We start from the raw sequence: 22,845 nt of genomic DNA on the forward strand, positions 1-22,845 counted from the left end.
GGTGGGTGGGTGCTGGTCTTTCTGATCTGAGATCCGCGGGTACTTCATTGTCGCGTCGGTCCAAGGGACTAACAAGTGAATTATTATGTTGTAGGAAAAAAATATATTGTAATATATTCTCCTTGATTATTATTATGATGGCATATTAACATATATATATATATATATGTATATATATATATATATATATATATATATATATATATATATATGTAATTGACTATGGCAAGTTAAACCCTGCCTTCTTTATTCATTGAAAGTCTCCGTTGGGTTTTGTGATCATCCGGGGATTGTGCCTAACGGTCTTTGGGACTCGAATATGACACGCTTCGGGTCCAAGATAACTCTCGCTTGTGGCAGAGAGTTCGTCGTGAACGGGAGTGCGACAATGCAGTGTATGGGACTACCAGGGCGGTCGACCTACTTCCCTGTTTGGAACACTTCAACTCCGTCTTGCCGTGAAGCCAGAAAGGAGACCAACGGTGTGACGTGCAAATACATCCTACAGTATAATCTTGCCTAATCTCGGATAACCACAGTATTTCAAACCAATCTCTCATCAATTAGTGTGGAACAATGACAGATGGTTGTAACGACATTGAATTAATACTTCCACGCCTGATGGAACATTTGAACTAAGTAACTCAAATGCGTTTGTATCATTCAAGACTTATTAACTTAAAATCATACGACTCGTAATGCACAGATTCTGATACCCTAACATGTAAACCATTGGGAAAGATTAGTCTTATCTCGGTCTTTTATTTTCATGAGAATGACTGATGCGTTTTTGAAAATGCCCCTGCATATTTTCCCCCCTTTATTAGAAAACATACAAAAAGAGATGAAATGTATTTTTAACATTGACAAGCGATTCATGACAGATTACTACAGCGCTTTCATCACTACGTTTCAATAAGACAACATTTTAAGTCCGTGAAGTTTCTGAGTGACATTTTATGCTACGCTATGGGACGAATTCTGTTTATGTGGTTGTCACTATTTTTGTGTGTGGGCCTTTTGTTCACAGACGATGAGTGGGAAGATATCAACATCAGCATAAAGCCCACACAAAGTATGCAAAACACGTCTAATGGTAAGTACCAAGGCTTGCAATTATATACCTCATCATATCCGCATGAACAAATTTTTTGTGTAACAACAAATGCCCTAAAGATTATGATTATGATAATTATAATAGATAATAATAGCATGCTCATGAAGCACAATCTCGACCAGCCTCTAAGCGCTTTTGAAAAACCGTGAAAACAACAGCAAAGATGACGTCAAAGATAATGTCAATCAATATCAAAAATATTAGTTAAAAAGAAATGTTCATCTTCCTCGAAATTCAGTTGTCGTTAATGTGGTATTATTTCAGTTCAGTTCAGTTCAGTTCAGTTTTTATTTCTGCATTTCAAAATCAATACAAATCAACAAATCAACAAAATACTTACATAGTCATTTACAGAGCTAATATTCGTAACGTTTGGATCATACATAATTTTTTTTTTTTCAAGAACGAATATTATATATAAAAGGAAGCAATAGGAAATGATAAAAATGAAATGCAGGGGACCATCATCATAAGCTAAGCTTGACGAGGAAGATGGCCCCGGGTAAAGAGATACATAAAGAAAATCTTGCCACTCACTGAGTGGGGGGTAATTGTGCGAAGGGCACAATAAAGAGATACATAAAGAAAATCTTGCCACTCACCGAGTGGGAAGTAATTGTGCGAAGGGCGTGCGGTGCAGTGCGGTGTGCATTGTGCTTGGGTGAATCTTGGTTTGTACGTTGAGTGTTATTTTGTGTATCAGTGTGATGAGGTGAATGTTACTTCAGTTATGGCCGTGAACTCATTGTTAAGGGTGTTTGTTGACCAGGTGGTATGAATATTTATGTATCAAAAATATACTGGATTATGAGGGTGTTTTTTAGTTCTCGTTTGAAAATGTTCAACAACGTACATTGTTTTAAATTAGGGGGTAAAGAATTCCAAATATCTGGTCCATTATGTTTTAATGATTTTTGAGCTAAAATGATTCTGGGGTTTTCGAGATGGTAATCGGACGACTGACGTGTTGCATATGAATGAACGGTGGAATTTGGAGTGAAGAAGCCATCAAAAATTTTTGGAAGACCATTAAATGTATATTTATACATAAAAACAGCAGTTTGAAAGGTGTGAAAATCCTCAATTTTCAATGTTTTTAGTTGACGAAATAGGGGATTGGATGGGGATAAGTATCGGGAATTGGTAATTAAACGTACAGCACGTTTTTGGAGAGTAAGAATTGGATTAATTTTAGTTGAGCCACAGTTTCCCCAAACGATATTGCAGTATGTGATATGTGGTAAGATCGATGCATTATATAAAATAGTCAGGGAATTTTGAGAAATGAAGCTTTTCAGTCGATATAAAATTCCTACAGTTCTTGAGACAGACGTGTGGATATTATGAATGTGATCGTTCCAAGTTAAACTCGAGTCAATTGTGATTCCTAAAAATTAGGTAGATCTTACTTCAGTTAAGGATAATCCATCAATATTGATATTATAACTGCTGTTAATGTTCTGTGAAGCAGTAGGTTTAAAACGTATAAAATTTGTTTTAGAGACATTAAGGGATAATTTATTACATATAAACCATTGGGAGACTTTGTCTATTTCCGTGTTCAGAGTATTAAACAGTGTTTCGAGGTTCTCATGGGAGTAAAAATTTGACTGCAACGGTTGATTTGAGACATGTTAGAAAACAAAGACAATCACATGAATTCAATAAAATGCCGACTTCTCTTTTGTGAGCACTCATACACTACAAACAGTTACTGTTGTACTTTGATCATCATGCAAATAAGTCTGATATCTGACAGATACAAGAATTGTTCTGTATATGCATGTACGTATTGTCGATCTGGAAAGTGTGAAAACTGTAATATTGCACAGAAAAGTGCTGTCACAAAAATTACAAACTGATTAGGAGATTTCCCATCAACATGTACTAGTATATACTGTCAGTATTGCCTGTGCTTTGATTAAAATGCACAGGGCATAGACCGACTATTCAAGTTCTGACGTCATTTGGAGAGACAACAGTTACTGTAACTTCTTCGTCACGTGAGTTTAGTAAATGATTCAACCCATATAGCAATTTTTTTCTTTTTTTTTACTGTATTTTCCCCTTCTCACTGGCAGTAATTTCGTCGGAACTATTTTGCTGCTATTGATCTACATTTTAGGGTAATCCTTTTGTTATCATGTTTTTATGGCAAAAGCGAACCACGGGTGACAATTCATGGTAAATTCGACATTATTTTATTTGAATCTAAATTCAAGGTATGAAAGTGCTACTGCTTTATTTATGATGACAAAAAAAGTCTGATACTAAAATAACATTGGAATCAATAAAGCGTTTGCCCAGTTCTTCTTTTTTTTTTATATGAAAGTTTGTGAGTTGAGTTCATATCTAAACAATGAACACATTATAAGAAGAAAGTCGCAGACAGTAAAGCAAGACAGACAGAAAGACGATGCATATTCAAAAGTCAGAATACCCATTGTCCATGAAGAAATGGCAAGTTGTAATGTGTTTTTTTTTTTTTCAACAGGGACTGAAGAAAACATGTTATGTCTGGCGACTTTATCAGGTCTTCGTAGTATCGGTACTGTCATATAACACATTTGCGTTGGTCGAACAGAAATGCATTTTCTTGAAAAAGCTCCAATCGTGAATATGGCTTACAAAAGCGATCAAGTACTTTACGTCTGCCTATGCAAAGTAAACATTTACAGAAAATTTTGTTAATCCCTTATTCGTTGACAGTTTTGGTCAGGTTTGAATGCTCTGCCGGAATGTAAATCAGGGAGTTGGGAACTGTTGTGATAAACATTTCGACTACAGTAATCACTTCAGAATCTGCTTATACGAATTTGTGTAATAATTCCCCTATGCTCTTTCCGTCAAGTGTGTGAACTTCTATGAGTACAACACTTCAAACCTGGCACGAATAATCTGATTTTCTGAAGTCTCTCATCTCATGCTATCTTAGCAGTCACTCGTCAACCGCAAAAACAATTTATTTATTTTGTTATGTTAGTATACTGCGATAATTCAGCAAAGTGAGAAATCTTGCCAGGTTACGGAGTAGAACTATTTCTCTTCATAATGATTTGATCTGATTATAAAAACAAACAAACGTAATTTCTGCCTATAGTCATCATAAAAGTGAGAAAAAAAACAACTACGAGAGCAAATTCTTCCTCCATTGATTTTTAAGGTGACGATGGACTCACTAAATAATTTATCTTCCAGATACCGAACCAGATACCGAACTTGATGAGATGAATTTCATTACTTACATCCTGGGAACCCTTCTTGGTGTTGTTTTCGCCGTGCTTGTCATACTGTCCATGATAATTGCTTGGTGGAAACATCAAAAGAAAAGGTGACTTTTTTTTTAATACAAACTATTATATGGGATGTAAAGTGGTAACGGGTCATCACGATTAAAGTCGCCGAGAATCGAATTTCTGATTTTGGTAATTCTGTCATTATAACGATATTTTTGTTACTTATTTCGCAAAATCTCACCACCAATTGATTACAACGGTGAACACTTAACAAACATACCTTTGAGAAGACCGGTTTAGGAAATCACAATAGGAAAATGAAGATATCAAATAGCGGGGAAAACATCTCAGCTAGAAATTGCTGTTTTACGTATCGGTGCATTCTTCTGATGATGTTTTGTAACATACTGATAATGACAATAATCAAATCTAAACTGAAAATAAAAAGAGGAAAGCTAAATCTCGATGGAATTCTAATCACATCAAAACTTTCAACAAAAAGTTAAAACTTTCTTTTGTATTAAACTATACTAGCTAATTTATGGTTACGTAATAATAATGTCTCATAACTTTTTATTTTTATTTTATTTTAAGCGGTCTATAATTACATCTCCTCCAGTTTGACAGTATGCATTCACTTCTTAACGTTTTTCCTCTTTATTTTATGCGATGTAATACATATAGGCGTCCAGAGGCCTCGAGTCAGTCAAATGTCAGCTCAAGTGAAGAGCAGTCACAGCTGAATCCTCTGAACACTTCGACTCCAGGCTCAACAGACGGTGTTGTTTCGTTGCACTCTACCAGTATCGACACTTATTCAGCAGGTCGGATTTTGCCTCAACATCCAGGCAACAAATCTGGAGGCGCTATCGGTCACCGAGAGAACACGTATGAGAACTCAGCAGAGGTGATTAACGACACATAAATTCGGGTTCGCAGGTTGTGGTTTTACATGTGACAGTGTTATATATATATTTATATATATATATATATATATATATATATATATATATATATATAATTATATCTTAAGGGGGTGAGCAGGCTTCAAAAAGGAACAGAAAGCAAGAAACCCCTCAATTTGTGTGTGTGTGTGTGTGTGTGTGAGTGTATTTCAATTCAGAGCGTGTTGCGGGCTTTGGTATAGAGCAAATTCTTTTATCTCAGTCCATCGAGCAAACGTAGGTGATTACAGTGCACTGCACTCTCGTTATATCGAACACGGTTATGATACAATTCCGCAAAATTATCCACTATATGTTTTTTTTTATTGTTTATCTGTTCGTTTACAACGAAATTTTGATATTACGAAAGAAAACTGCCGGTCCCGAGGACTTCGTTATAACGGGAGTCCACTGTATATTTCAGTCAGCGGTACCTTTGATATTTTGATATGATCATGCTAAACCAATGCAACTAAGTGCCCCGAGATCTACGTCTATCTGACAATCTGTACCTGTAGTTGCTTTTTAGTTTTGAATGTCAACTTAGTCCACACACAAATCATCGACATAAGTTGACTCATTGCACTAGAATAGACGGTATTTTTCGGATCTCCTTTTCTCTATAACATCATTTCTGTTTGTTTTGATTTCCAATCATGTATTTTGATGATGAGGAAACATGAAAGTTTGCTGAGTAATGATATTTCCCTTTTCAGAAGCTATCCTCATATAGATATGCCTCCTGGCGATTTTTTGTGGGTTTCCTGATACAGGGTCATATACAATTATATACGTCATCTTCAACGGACCGATCTCGTGAAACTAGACAGAGGAGCGGGAGAGGTTCAGCATACACTAGATCATGTCCTCATGACGTCATACACCAGGGTGGTAAACACGAGTGTAATAATGAGGCAGCGGATAACACGAAAGCACTATACATGGACATGTCAGGTTCAGAGAAGAAAGGGAAGAAGAAGGTAATATTTCTTCAATCCAGGCATATTAATAAAGAGGAAGAAAATGTTGATGAAGACGGCTACCTCCTTTCCAATGTCAGTCTGCACAGAGCTACTAGATTTCATCCTGAAGCAAGTATCTCACCATGTGGTAAAGAAATCAGCATAGCGTCATCTATTCAGTCCAGAGGTGTAGATGACGCTAGTCAATGTGGGAAATGCCAATCGTCAATTTACCACGAAATTCCCTCAGCTTCCGAACAATCCGCGCCTATTCCAGAACCGCAGTACTGTCCTACCTACTGGAATATCGAAGGAAATGCCGAATTTGGCCCTTATGCAATGACCCGAAACGATCCTTTATATGCGGTATCTATCTATCCTAGCACGTTACGAGTGGAGCATGAGGTGGATGAACATGGCTATCTCGTTTTAGAAACAGATCCTGGTGAAAGCGTCAATGATGGTTGTGAGAGTCACAACAGCTTGTCTTCCACAAAGATAGATTTGTACGGAAACGAAATTTCCCCCCAAACAGAAGATCACTTCAATTCAACAGTGTATGAGAGTATTCCTCGCGAACCAGAACTGTAAAGATGCCTTTATACTTATTTTGCAAACTGGTAAATAATTTCACAACAACGACGAATATCCGATGTTGGTTATTCCGGATGTTCGTTATTCCATAACATGCAAATTCCCTATAAATACATGTTTGTTATCTTAAAAATTAAATTGGGTTCCTTAATTCGAAAATTTGCGGAGTAATTCAGAAGGTTCGTTGGTCTAAAAATGATATGAAATTTGGAATTTGGAAGGTTCGTTAATCCTAACATATAATAGATTCGAATATCCGAAAATTAACTAAAGTTCAGATTTCCGAAGGTTTGCTGATCATAAGATTGGTTCGTCCGGAAATTCATCAATCTGAAAATGAAATACAGTTCCAAAGGTTCGTTAATCCAAAAATGATATAAGGTTTGTTATTCCGAAGGTTTGTTAATCCGAAAATGATAAGAAGGTGCGCATTAACAAACCTTCCAATATATCAGCTTATATTTTGGCTAAATTGTCTGTGAACTATTCGTCAAGGAGCGTTAGGGAATCATTTAAGCTTTATAAACCTAATTACAACCATGCAGTATAACCCGGAAGTATGAGAACAAATGACTTTTTGAAGAGAGCCTTCAAAGAGGATCCGACCTTCGTCCTTGACAGGTTGAATTCAAGTGAAAAGCAAAAGTAATATTTATGAACGAACGCAAAGCAAAATAATTATAACCTGTGATGTTTATCATAATCCACTGATGAAAATTATATATGAAGCATCATTGTCATCATTCAAAACCCGTTCTTTGCAATATTCGTGTTAGTGACACATTAACTCCATTTTGTGAAAACTCATATTGGTTGAGTTACTATAAGATGTGTAAGATAAACTTGATTTGTAAATACACTTAGGACTTGTAGCAACAAGTGGAATCCTTGACAGGACAAATCACATTCATGTTTATACACTGTAATAATGGATGTTATTTTGGAGTGTTTTCTCGATACGCTGCAAAGGTACATGATCTATCTGTATACCTCATTGAAGATAGCTGTTTCCTCCCAGGACGTTTGTGTATGCACGATGATCAGGTGTGTTGGGTTATAATTACCGAAGTACATTGGTAAATGAATGCAATTTAAAATTATAGTAACGCACGAATTTCATCATGTTTCTAGCTTGGACTAGGACATGTCATCATTTAAATAGTCTCATTTTTCCACCCTACTATTAAAAAAGTATATAATATAATCTAAGGTAAATACGTCGTCAGACTTCATTGGTATCAATGTGGACGGCACACGTATTTGCTCGTGAATTATAAAAAGGTTTTCTGGCATTTCGTTTTTCGTGCCAGGCTGGATTAATCAGATATCGCAAGTGCCTTGCTATATTTCTGAAGAAGCTGGTTTTGTGTATTAAAATAAAAAAAACCCAAAACAAAACAAAAACCCAACAACAACAAACAACCAAAAATGAGAAATATGCTTAAGACCATAAAATGTGTCACAGTATTTTATGATAATGCATGATCTTTCGGATAATTCCAATGTTTATTAATTTTTACTATAAGTTATCATCATTACGGTGATATCTGTGAAACAAGTTACAAGTTAACAAGTTACGGTGAAAGGGAGCAAGTGAGCTAACATAAGAAATACGAGAAAGCAACGAACACTATTGAGAGCTTTAAAAGAAAACTGTACTGACATTTTCTAATTGTCCGATATTGTAATCTACATTTTTTGATGCCTACAACTGGAAAGAGAGGATTCTAATACCCAGGATAAGCCTGTAATGATTTTTTGAAAAAAAAATGAAAACGAGCAAGCCAAGGAACGATCCACACAATTTGGCATACGTCACAGGTGCCACCCCCGACTTTAGCAAAACGAACTACACATGTCAATTTACTGATGAAATCTCACATGAAGTACTGTAAAAACTGTTATTTAATAAAATTGCATTATGGAGCTGAAATAAACATGTAAAATAATACTGGACCTTACCTGTGGAATCAGTTGCCTCAAGCTATACGTCACATTTCGAATGTTGACTCCTTTAAAGCTGCCCTCAAGACTCATTTGTTCATGACCATTTTCCAGTAGAATTGTATATTATGATGTATTTTTTTTTCATTATCATTATTGTGTCATTCATTTTCATGTGCATGTTTGTGTAAGGATTTTTGTATTTCATAACTTACTTCTTCTACTGCGCCTTGAGCACGTTAGCTATGTGGAACTGGTGCATTATAAGTACCCTGTATTATTATTATTATTATTATTATTATTATTATTATTATTATTATTATTATTATTAAATAATATCAATTAATTTTTAAAAGGAATATCTTCAAAAGCTTTTTATTTAGATAAAATTTGTGGGGAATATTCCAGATATGCAAAATGAAATTGGCATCATTGTCCGAACGTGCTGCTCATAGAAAATTGTGTGTAAGTAACGTTGCACTAACTATACTATGCATTGATGATGAGCGATAATGGTTCGACAGTTCAAACTTATCTAACGAAGATGAGGACTGAGTCAACGGCAATCACGGTTAACGCCTAGTTAGAAGAAAACGGCACCCAGGACACATAGACTCTAGACTAGAACTAGGACTAGGACTAGTGAGCAGTCAAGGACCGAGTAGATTCTAACGTTACGTGGCAGTTCAAGTCTTGATGAGTAGGCCCCTACACTCACTCGCCGCCCCGTCGACAGCTGTACGTGCACAGCGAATAGGCACAGCGTAAACGTTATAGTATACATACCCCTGCTGCCAGAACTTTAAGAAAGTCCAGACGAAAGTCCAGACTCCAAGGTCTAGCTTTGCTGTTAGATCTAGGCCCTTGTGCTGCAGCCCTGTTGTTTCTGTGCTGAATTTTGCAGGTAAGGTATCTGCTTTATGGATTTTCAATGTTTTTGTAGTCGAGATAAATCTCATGGTGGTCGTATTAACACCAAGGACTAGATCTAGATCTAGTTTAGTTTTAGTAGGACCCATACCTCGGAAGAGCGGCCTGACCATGTAGATACTAACAGTGCCGCCGCTTCGCGATCCAAGCGCTGGTGTATAGGTATAGTGCTAGCGTACTTCCATATCCATGTAGATATCTCAAAATTCACTTAACCAAATTGCACCAAAATCACAGGAAATACTTTATGACTCATGTCCACTTGCTCACGCTAATTGGAACCAAATCGCAAGTCGGGAAGCGTAAGTGAAGTTGTCGACTTTCCTGCCGTCGCTAAAAATAATTGGCTCTGTACGACTAAACAAGAGTGATCGCGGCATAGGCCCTAGGCCTACCTGCCTGCGCACGCACAGACTGAAGTTAGCCATGTAATATGATGAGACAAATCTTTCAAGTAATCGGGAGCAAAAAATCAATTTATAAATTATTTGAGCTAAGTCAAATGAAAAATATAGATTGTTAATCACACAAATCGCCAAAATCATGACATTTTTTAGTTTATTTCCCGCGTAAATTCCCCGTTCGCAAAGTACTAGTCGGCTAACTTCAGTTGTAGATTGTGCATGTCGCGTTTACCATGATCTCTCGCGAAGAGTGAGTTTTTTTTTTTTTTTTTTTGAGTGACGACTTGAAAGTTGGCGTCAATATTGATAGTTCTCGATTACCGATTTCGTTCAAATATAAGACAGTATTTTGAAATATGCTTAGATGTATATCCTGTAATTTTGGTGCGATTTGGTTCAGCGAAATTTGAGACAGCTGCATGAATAGGACAGTACACAAGTGCCGCCTGCTAGCTAAATTGGGCCTAAGCGTCGTCTGCTACTCGGTACGATTTAACACACGCGTATGCGAGAGCTTGTAATCAGTGATATAGTTGGCACCTGTGACGTCACGACATCCGGGCTCGTCAGCTCATTAGCATAATTCTCACCCAAGAAGTTCAATTCTTAACATGAAATTACGGGCTAAATCGTTATGAAATTTTGATTCTGTTTGCACCGCTGGGTCTTTTAGAATTAAAAGAACAACATATAAAAAGATAAAAAACCGGTACAATGCCCTTTTAATAGGACCTGCGAGGGACGTTTGATAACTCAACTAATGTTGTATACACAATGTTCATAACTATGGTAATTGGTAATCTCAATGGGACATTGTATAAAGTAATTTCAGGTATGGATTTCACATGTAATATTGTCAAATTGAATTAAGGGCAAAGAAGTTATCGTTCTTTAGATTGAAAACAGAGGAAATAATAGTTTGTCTGATGTTATGCAGTACCGGAATTCGTGTTATCAGGAAATACCTGGCACAATTTCATTCATGACCAGAAGACATCCAGAGCTAAAATTCCGGACTTTGAATAATGAAAGCAACGCTGGTAATAAGTAATCATTAGATGATATTGTAACAAAGATAATTAGTGTCTGCAGTGCTACTTCTTAATGTCCTATAAAGATACTGAAAATACATTGTATCATATTCGTACAATTACAAGAAGCTTAATAACAAGAAACATTAGTTACTGATGCCGTTAGTGGAAGTACACTGTATCAAGAAGAAGAAGAAAATAGTGCAGTTTAGTGCGTAACTTCTTAGTGTAACTTAGTGGCATTTTTTGAATTGTTGACATTGTGAGTTTTCATAGTGTTGTCTGTGCGCGTAAAGTAATTTGTGCCAAAATTAGCTCGTCTGATAGTGTTTCATTAATATTTGTACAGATGATGTAGTGTAGACTTTGTTTCCCTCTAATCTCAAGTGTGAGAAGTTGTCTAGCAAATGCTTGGACTTTAAAGGTTATTAAATGTGCAACACTGAACAGTATTCCGAACTAACTTATTTTAGATATATTGGAACATGATATCCGAATGAACTTTTGGTCAGAGGACTGCTACAAGCTTCCTGCTTCTATCAAAAACTATGTGTCTTTACATCCACAGCCATGGTGTACTGGTGAATCTTTTCAGTTTATCAATTGTGTGTCTTAATTCCTCTTGACTTGTGACTGATATCATCTGTTTTCATTTGCACTTAGACAATGTATGGATGTGCAATATTTGTGATTGTATGGATGTGTATATGCATGCTATGCCTGTGTGTGAGAGAGTTTGTGTGCGAGTGTTTGTACACATACACTGTACATGGTATTGAAGGGACCTTTCAAATAATTAACATAATATGCAATAACAGCAATTTTTATAATCAAATATTATTGTTTGTCAGGCAAGGTCAGAATCAGCTGTTGACTTATTGCAAGAGGTTAGAACAGCAATTATATTCCAGGGAAAAGAAAAAAGAAATAATGCTGTCACAAAAAGTAGGAAATGAGGAAATGGGAAGGTTTATTATTTGGTTCATTGACATTTGCTCCTGCGACAATTGCTGCCATGACATATTTGCACGGTAAGCCAAACATAAATTCTACCCACAAACATAACCCTAACCCTAATCCTAATCAAACTAAACCTAAAATACTATCACAACCCAAACCTAGGAGGTCCTAGGACTCCTAGAAGTCCTAGGAGGTAATGAGACGGGAACAATTGTTGCAGGAGCGAATTTCGTGTCACCTCATAATTTACATAAGGGGGCATATACCATTATTTTCCTTCAGATTCTAAAGACAATATACATATATATATATATATATATATATATATATGTATTTGTGTGTGTGTGTGTGTGTGTGTGTGTGTGTTTGTGTGAATATAGCTGTCATAATCTCAATGTAAGCAGGAAGGTTTGATAAATATCAAGTAAGTGTAATAGATGTACGTGTGTGCATGTGTGTATTGATAGGTACAGGACGAGGGTGTGTGTGTTTGTGTGTGTGTGTGTGTGTGTGTGTGTATGTGTGTGTGAATATAGCTGTCATAATCTCAATGTAAGCAGGAAGGTTTGATAAATATCAAGTATTAACTGAAGTGTAATAGATGTACGTGTGTGCATGTGTGTATTGATAAGTACAGGACGAGTGTGTGTGTGTGTGTGTGTGTGTGTGTGTGGTGATAAAAACGAATTGAAAGATGATCGACAACGTAAGTACTCGCTCGTGCCACTTTCCTAAAAGCCTTGGGAATCGGCTAGTACGCTTTCGATTGGACGTCTACGCACGCGCAGGGAGTGGCCGATTAGCTGAAGAGGTTTCATGACGTGTACTCGAGCCCTTATCTTCCTCGACAATGGCAGAGCAGGAATATTGTATGTGTTCACATAACTCTACAGAGCAGAAAAGATCTGGAAACGCCATCCGTTCTGCAGACATTTTCCATTTCGAGGGGGAACGGGCCTGAGTATCCATATATTATCATAAATTCAACATAATCATGCTAAAAATAAAATAACTTCAAACAAACTGGTACTACATTCATTCTGAATCTTGAATATCTCATAATTCTCAAGGATGCAAAAGTTGCTACATCCAGATGCAGGTTCAGCTAACTCGAGATAAAAAATGTAAAGAAAATCTTTAATTTTTGTTTCTCCCTTTTCAACAATTTAAAAGAAAATGTGGCAAGACGTCATTTTATGCGCCAATTTTGGCTACCATCTGTAAAGGACAAGTCCACCTTCATGGGCATGTGACGGGGGCGGATCCAGGAATTCTGTAAAGGGGGAGGGGGGCGCAAACAATATTTCTGGTGCTACTTCCGGGCTTCATCTCATTTTTTCTTTATATTTCTTTTGTTTTAACTACAAATAAAGAGGTGGCGCGCGCCCGGTGCGCCCCCCTCTGGATTCGCCACTGTGTGAATTGAGTGAATGCAGCAATATTAGTAGAGAGCATTAGTGAAAGTTTTGGGAAAATCGGGCAATTCGTTCAAAAGTTTAGAATTACCAGTTTCAATTTCATTTATAGGAATACAACTTTAAAAAAAATCAAATTCAATCAACATAAGAAGTTCCCATGCATTTCTGCGGGTCCTTTCTGGTTTCTCTCTGCAATACATTGGATTGCTGTACACAATAAATTTCAAAGTTTCATTTATTCAGTTTTAGTCTACTGTATTTTGTGAATAATTTTGTCTTCCACGTTCAAATTACTTCCTTACAGTATCGATGTAACATTAAGAGAATGGCTATATCTCAAAATTTGTCTACATTCAAATTTACATTTTGATTCCATTCACACCTTTCCCGTGTCCATATCATAAGTTGCCACAGTCGGTTCAACTGTAGACCTGTTTCACCCAATGGTTTCTCCAGTGATATAGTCTTGCTATAGTTGTCAAAAGCTTCGCCCATAAATTCTGTCCGTATTCGAGATATTCATGTATACGTGTACTCTTCTCTAGCAGCGTTAGGGTCGTGTATGAATGTAATGTACATAATAAGTGTTTCAAAGAAGAGTTATACGAGCTTTCATAGGCCCTACACAAGGCAAAAGTCCCATTTCAGAATACATTAAGTGTGCATATTCAAATAGACGAGTAAGTACAAAGAATATAAGAAACAACGAAAAAGACTGTCCATAATGCTGTAAACATTTTGCCTTTTTGCTTATCGTAAATTTGAATTCCTTAACCTTCTTCTAACGCCCTTTTTACATGTTTATTTGAGAAACTTATGAAATTGTATACTGATTAAATTAGATTGAATAAACCAGTTACTTTCTTGAATGCTGATCTCCGTGATCATTCAAAAATTCACTCGAACTTGAATGATCACATTTTTAAATCTATTACTATTACTATTACTATTGAAGAGTTTGTTTGCAAAAAACCGATAAGTCCATTTTTGAAGATTTTGAAGTACGGTCTCTGTCAAAAAGTACAAAATAATACATTTTAAATGATATATTGGTCACTACATATAAAGGTATATTTTTGAAGTTATGGTCAAAAGAAGCAAACATTTTCTTATTATTCTCTTTATTTTTTGGACCTTTAATCGCAAATATCTCCATTTGGCAAATATGGACTTATCGGTTTTTGCAAACAAACTCTTCTATTATTTATAGTGCGCTTTTCCCACAAGGCCCAAAGCGCTTACAATCAATTCAAAACATGTACGACAGTATGTGTAATTGGATAAAATCGATGTTACAGCTACGAACTAGTTGCTATACTAAAAAGATGTGTTTTCAAGGCTTTTTTGAAAACACTGACTGATGGAGACTGTCTAACGGTAAGTGGTAAATTGTTCCAGTGCTTTGAAGCAGACACAGTAAATGTCCTATCTCCGACTAAGGTGCGAGTAACAGAGTATGTGAGACGAAGCGGATCACTAGATGACCTCAAATTTCTAGTAGGTGTATATAAAGTCAAACAGGCGTCTATATATTTCGGAGCTTGATTGTTGAGGATTTTATAGAAAAACAAAACTAGTTTGAAAATTATCCGTTGCTTCAAAGGAAGCCAGTGCAACGACTTCAGAAGTGGCTGAGATGGGTAGTCCCTAGAAACCTGAAACACTAATCGGGCTGCCCAATTTTGAAGTCGCTGCACACGATCCAATTGAGTTGAAGGAATGGAAGAGAGAAGCCCGTTACAATAATCTATACGGGATAGAACTAAAGAACGCACTGCGTTATGACATGCAGATTGATCAATAAATCTCCTAATTCTAGCAATATTTCTTAAATAAAACGTAACAGTACTACAAATTTGAGAAATATGTTGAGACATTAACATTCGACGATCAAAAGTAACACCAAGATTTCTTACTGTTTCTGAGGGGCTAATTAGTGTGCAAGCAACATTGAGCTGAATGTTTGGAAGACCGCGCAGATTGTGGGCTGAAGCCGCAACAAAAAACTCAGTCTTCGAATCATTCAGTTTCAACTTATTTGCTACCATCCATTTCTTAATATCTAAAATACATGTTTGAAGTTTAGTAATGGCATTACAAGAAGCTCCTGCAATCTTCGGGTCATAAGAAATATATAACTGTATGTCATCAGCATAAAGATGGTAATTAACATCGTGATGTTGGGCTATCTCGCCAACTGGAAGAGCATAAATTGAGTATCCTATGGGTCCTACTATTGATCCCTGGGGAAGTCCAAACTCTAACATTGTGGGGTTTGACAAATTGCCGGCAATGTCAACTTGAGAAGACCATCCCAAAAGGTATGAAACCAGGACAAGACTGTTGACCTAACACCTGTTCGTTTATATAAACGGGAAAGAAAAACTTGATAGTCAATCGTGTCAAATGCGGCTGACAGATCTAAAAGTACAGCAAAAACAACCTTGTTTGAATCAATGGCAAACATAATATTATTTTTCACTTTTACTAAAGCTGACTCAGTACTGTGCCGAGACCTGTAAGCAGATTGAAAAGAATAAAAAAGATTATTAGACTCAATGTGATGAACTAACTGTTTACAAACTGCTTTCTCGATAAGTTTACCTAGAAATGTTAAATTTAACACTGGCCTATAATTTTTAAGTTCGTTTTGGTCCAGGCTGGGTTTCTTCAAAAGTGGTCTTACTATTGCCGAGTGTGCTCCTTTGGGAAAAACACCTGTGGAAAGAGATTGATTGACTATATTTGTAAGCAATGGTAATACATGATTGAGGTTCTTTTTCACGAGCCATGTTGGAATGGGATCAAGTTGACAAGATTTAGTAGCAGATGACATAATGATTCTGGACAAATCTGATTGTGTAAGCAACTGAAAATTCTCAAAAAGATGAATATTTACGTTTACAGTATCACAAAACTGGTTTAGAGTGATTCTGTTGCACGCATCCACTTCATCTCTATTTTTTCTTATCTTTCCGACAAAAAACAAAGAAAATTGATTAGCTAATATGGATGCAGAATCATACAAGGGGAGGTGACTTGCTTTCTTATTCAAAAGTGAGTGGATAATGCGATATACCTCCTTGACAGTGCATGAACTCAACTTGTCTTTCAAAAATTTCTCTTTAGAGACATTAATAACCCGACATGCATTTCTGTTTGCTCCAATGAACAGTTTACGATCTGAATCAAGTCTTGTTTTCCGCCATTTTCGTTCTGCTTTACGACGAAGTTGGCGAGCTACAAGTGTGGACTCATTAAACCAAGGCATACGTGATTTCAAAGGGCGAGATTTTGTCTCAGATGGAGCATAGGTATCGAGTACCTTAGTAACTCCAGAAACATACCAATCAAACAAGGACTCGCTATCTAATCCTGCGGGTTGAGACGACACCAAATCCTGCAAAGCATTAGCAAATTGAACTTGCGATAATTGCGTAATGAAGAAGTAACAGAAATTAACTCTGATTTCTGTTTAGCCAGTGAGAAACGGATCATTTATGATGATCAGAGATACATGTTTCAACTGTATTACAATCTGATATTACTAAATCATCTCGGGTAAAAACTAAATCTAAGGTGTGACCCAGATTATAAGTTGGACCTTGAACGTGTTGGATAAGCCTAGCAGATGCTATACTATTATTCATATGGAGCACATCGCTTTTAGACATGTCTTCCCAATGGATATTGAAGTCTCCTAATAACACCGATTTCCCCGGATACAAGGATATCTCACTTACAAATTCATCGAATTCGTTCAGAAACTTAGAAGATGTGAGTATATTTACTGAAGAGGGTGGTGGTCTATACACAATGAAAAAAATTGACCGAACATGACAAATCAGTAATGTGTGCATACTCAAAAGTGGAAAAAGACAGAACAGAATTTTTCATCATCAACTTAAGAGTAGACTTGTACAATACACCAATTCCACCCCACGTGTACTTGTATTTCGTGGTGAATTTATAAAAGAATACCCTCTAGGAGTCAACTCCCCAATCATCACATCGTCCTTGGAGTTAAGCCAGGTTTCTGTGATAAACATGATATCGAAGTCATATTCGTGAACATATTCAGCAATGCATATAGTTTTGTTTCTGACAGAATGTGCATTCCATAAACAGACATTACAATTGGACTCTACAAAAGAATTACTTAAATTTGGCACGACTTTAAGATTGTCGACGTTCATCCCTCTCAGTTTCTTGTAGGTCAGTTTCCTACTTGATGAGGTGATCACTGGTATATGTGACGATGAAGGGGCACTTAGAATTGTACTCACTCGTGTCCGTGGTGCTCACTCATGTCCGTGAAATCGAATGCAAATCTGATGAAATAAGGCGGGAAAACCTATATTATCCCCCTGCCTTCTGAAAGAGGCAAGTCAAGTGGTCTTTTTAATGATGCGAGAAAAGTGAAAATATGTTGAAATGTCTTTATATTTTCTTAACATTGTTCTATACATGTAACATCACTAGCTGTAATAGTCTTTTCACCCTGCAGTGACAGAGCAGAAACTTAAAAAATTCAAAACTTTTGAACTGACTGTCCGATTTCCCCCAAACTTTCACTGATATGCTGTACTGCATGCATTCACTCAATCCTCATGAAGGTGGATTTGTCCTTTGATATTTCAAAGCCCTCAATTGTAAAAGAGCTTTATCATCCAGATTTAAATCCAGCACTCACAAAAGTCCAGGTCCGAAATCGACAGATCGCACCGATCTGGGAAGCCGCGCTCAGACAACAGGCCCCGCCCAATTTTAGTAAAGTTTTGCTCCTACAAGAGCAAGGCCATCCTGATCGTCGGAAGATGAAGGGGTCTGGTGTCTCAACCCAGGAGGATTTGACGAAGCTGAACCACAGTATCCTGATGAAGTTGGCAAATCACCATAAAGTCCATGCAGCTTGGTCAACCGACGGGAGGGTTATGGCGGCTCTGAAGACCACCCAGGATGGAGTGCACGTCAAGAAGGCCTTCACATCGCTTCAACAAATTGACACCCTGTAATTCAGATGCTTGCTATAATATCCAAAGAGACATGTTATTTTTACTCTAACTAAAGTCTCCTCTCCCAGGGGTCTATATTTCCTTTCTTTCTTCCCATACCTTTACTCCGTTTTTGTTTTGTTTTGTTTTTTCCCATCATGGGTCTTAGCTTAGATCTGCATCTTTTAAATGTTGCCGCTAACCATCGGCATCTCACTTTGTACATATATGGTTATATTACTTATACTCTTTGTGTTTACTTTTTATGTGTGCATGTAATTACGTGTGTATGTGTTTGTGATTGTGTATTTGTGCACGTGTGCTTGTGCTTGAATGCTCGAAGATACTATCTCAACATTTTGCTTCTTTATCTGGTGATTCAGTTATCTCATAGTCTTGTTTACATAACTGTTGGGTATCTACTGTGTTCTCATCTTTTTTTCCCCCTAATGGATGATAATTTTGATGATGTTTTTGATGTTGTAGGTAATGACTGTAGTTATATCAATTGCCCTGATTTTCGGTACAGTGAAAAAAAATAAACTGTCACTTTTGCATGTTAATTCTAGGAGCCTTTATAAAAATTTTGAAGATTTTGTTGTGTTTTTATCCAGTATAAAATATGATTTTACTGTGATTGGTATAACCGAAACTTGGTTTAAACCTTCAACAGATGTAGCTATATTTAACATTCCTGGATATGCTTTTATTCAGTCATGTCGGTTGAATAAAAAAGGTGGTGGGGTTGCATATTATATAAAGGAGGGAATTGACTTTCGGCTACGAAGTGACTTATCTGATACAAATTTGTATTATGAATCTTTGTTTATAGAAGCGAATATTACAAACACTAAATATGTTATTGGATGTGTGTACAGAGCGCCTGGTGCTGATATAAGATCGTTTATTGATAGATTTGATGATACAATGGAAATTGTGAGTGCAGAAAATAAGAAAATATATATTATGGGCGACTTCAATGTAAATTTATTAAATATTAATGTAGATAATAAAGTTAAAGATTTTGTTGACTTTGTGACTTCATATGGTCTATTCTCCCTAATTAATAAAGCAACTCGTGTTACGTCTTCAACCGCAACCTTAATTGATAATATATTTACAAACTGTGTTAAAGACCATTTTCATTCTGGTATTCTGTGCTCAGATTTTTCTGACCATATGCCCATTTTTAGCATCAATAAAGGTGATGCTGTTACAGCTGTTAACAGCAAAGGTAAAATATTTCGGCGTGTTATTAATGAAGAGAAGATTAATGTTTTTAAGCAAAAGTTATCTGACGTTAATTGGTCTTGTTTGTATGATTTGTATGATGCTAATGACTCTTATGAACAGTTTATTGATACTTTTTTAATATTATATGATTCAGTTTTTCCTTAAGTTGAGAAGAAGACAAAGAAAAAATGTAGAAAACCATGGATTACCCCAGGCCTCCTGAAATCTATTAATCAGAAGCATAAGTTGTACTCTAGGTTTATTAAAGATCGAAGTGATGCAAAAAGTATGTGGTATATAAAAATTTGTTGACTTCTGCTGTCCGACAGAGCAAAAAGAGGTATTATGATAATGTTTTTCGGTCTACTCAATATGATATTAAGAAGACATGGTATCACATAAATGAATTATTAGGGAGAGGGAAGAAACCATTAATTCCGAGTGAAATGTACCATAATGGCATTACACTTCAGTCAGATTTACATAAAGCTGAATATTTTAATAAATATTTTATTGGTTTGCCCTCAAAGATAACCAATGATATACCCGCTGCCAAAAGTTCATTTCTAGAATATTTATCTGTGCAAAGTCACTCCTCATCATTGTATTTTACTCCAGCATCTGTTCATGAAATTATAAAATTTGCTACTGCCCTAAACCCATCCAAATCATGTGGGTCAGATGATGTATCTCCAATGGTTGTAAAGAGTTGTATACAGTATATTGCTGATCCCTTGTGTGATATTTTCAACAAGTCTCTTTCACAAGGAATTGTTCCACAAAAATTGAAATTAGCAAATGTAATCCCTGTATTTAAAAAGAATGATAGCAAATGTATAGAAAATTATAGACCAATTGCTTTGTTGCCCATTTTCTCAAAGATCCTTGAAAAAATTGTGTATAAAAGATTGGATGATTATCTTCAATCATATAGTGTTTTGATTCCACAGCAATTTGGTTTTCGGAAAAAATGTTCCACGAGCATGGGTGTCTTGAATTTAGTGAATACTGTCGTTAATGCTATTGATAGTGGCATGTATTGTATTGGTATATTTTTAGATTTGTCGAAGGCTTTTGATACTATTGACCGTTCGATACTCCTGTGTAAGCTTGAGCATTGTGGTATTCGTGGGGTAGCTCTAGCTTGGTTTAAAGATTACTTGCAAAATAGACAGCAATGTGTAACGGTAAATGGAGTTAAATCACAGTCGAGGCAAGTAACATGTGGTGTTCCACAGGGCTCAGTCCTAGGCCCTTTATTGTTCCTTATTTATATTAATGACATTATCAATTCATCTAGCTTGTTTACTTATTCGCTTTTTGCAGATGACACTTGCTTACTTGCCCACCACAACTATTTGTTACCCTTAATAAACTCTGTAAATGATGAAATTGGTAATATATTTGAATGGTTTTGTTGTAATAAAATATTATTGAATACTAGCAAATCTCAATATGTTGTATTTAGATTAAGAGGGAAAAGAATCCAAAACGACATTGTTCCACTGGTTATAGGCGGTAACCAGATTGATCGAAGCCAAAATGTACGATTCCTAGGCGTTATAGTCGATGAATATTTATCGTGGAAAGACCACGTCAGTTACGTCTGTACTAAAGTTTCTCGTAGTGTTGGTATCATATCCAAGTTACGTCTCTATTTACCAAAAGAAACCTTAATTACTCTGTATAATGCCATAGTTATGCCTCATTTAATGTACTGTAATGTAGCTTGGGGAAATACTTATAAGACTCATATAGATAAGTTGATTGTTCTTCAGAAAAAAGCTGTAAGGTATATTACAAATTCAAACTATAGAAGTCCAAGTTTGCCATTGTTTATTCAACTTCATATTTTGCCATTTGAAAAATTAGTTATCTTGAGTTGCTTGATTTTTATGTTTAAGACACAAGGTGATCCGAAATCTTTCATGAAGGATGCGTTTGTGTTAAATTCTACCGTTCATGCTTATAATACGGGTAAAAGTAATCTCATTCATCAACCCTTTGCAAGAACTCAAACTGCCCAAAATTCATTTGTATATGTTTGTATTAGAGAATGGAATAATTTGCCATTGAGAATTAGGTCAGCCTCATCACTATCCAACTTTAAACGTACATGTCGCATCTATCTTGAGGGAAATTTGTAAAACAAGATCGATCAGGGAAGCTGAATTTAAAAGTATAGTAAAATAGAAAGTATCTTTCTGCAATTTCATGTGAATTATATGTATGTGCATGAGCGTTTTTGTGACACGTGTTTGTGTGATTGAATGTGTGGGTGTGCGCGTGTGTGTGTGCGCGTGCGTGTGTGTGTGTGCTTGTGTTGCATCTGTCCTATGTAAATATGTTACTATTATACTTCTTGTTAATATGTTTAAAACTTTAGTATGTTTTGCTTTGTTTTATATGTTTATCCGGGACCCCTTTTTTACAAGCTCTGCTTCTTTTGGGGTCCCAAACCATTCATTATTCTTAATGCTGTATTCTTTTGTAAAATGTCAAATGTTTAATGAATTGGTTAAATAAACTTGAACTTGAACTTGAAAAAAAAAAGCAAAACAGGCGGGTTCAGCTTCTTGCACCAAGACTATCATACATTTAAAATGATATATAATGCACAGGCCAAAGAGATAGAGAGAGGGAGAGAGAGAGAGAGAGAGAGGGAAAAAAGAGATAATGCTTTGTGAATTTGTTAAGGGTCGAAAGTAGTTTTCCACCCTCAAAAGTTTTGCTTATCACTTTGGTTTACATATTTCGTGTTCAAAACATGCATCATAGTACAGCACGATTCTTTATGGAGTCGTTCAGCTTGCTGGAAGCACTTAGCCAGTATAAATGTAGTGCGAAAGTATCTCATGAAAGCCTGTAACTATCACAGAAATATGATAATAGATCTATGATAGTAACATGACAATACAATATCTCAAACGATAGAGTGGGCGTTATATTACTGAAACTATAATGATTGGCATTCTCGAGTGGCTGTATGCTGTGGATCCTCCTGTATCGCTTCCTTGAAAGCCCAGGCAACTTTATGAGATAATTACAATTTCATTATGCTCGAACGCATTCTTATCA

At 36.2% G+C, this 22,845-nt stretch overlaps 1 protein-coding gene across 1 annotated transcript in view; it reads left to right on the forward strand.

Annotated features, from left to right (window-relative positions):
- The first annotated feature begins 388 nt into the window (after positions 1–388).
- The window catches only part of LOC140240854 (uncharacterized), a 33,668-nt gene continuing 11,211 nt past the window's right edge, over positions 389–22,845 (forward strand). Inside the window, exons 1-4 of the mRNA XM_072320628.1 lie at positions 389–482; positions 1,031–1,096; positions 3,052–3,120; positions 4,316–4,448. Coding sequence (XP_072176729.1) covers positions 389–482; positions 1,031–1,096; positions 3,052–3,120; positions 4,316–4,448 — 362 coding nt within the window. The remainder of the gene's footprint in view (positions 483–1,030; positions 1,097–3,051; positions 3,121–4,315; positions 4,449–22,845) is intronic.

This window comes from Diadema setosum, chromosome 17, assembly GCF_964275005.1.
Source record: "Diadema setosum chromosome 17, eeDiaSeto1, whole genome shotgun sequence".
NCBI lineage: Eukaryota > Metazoa > Echinodermata > Echinoidea > Diadematoida > Diadematidae > Diadema > Diadema setosum.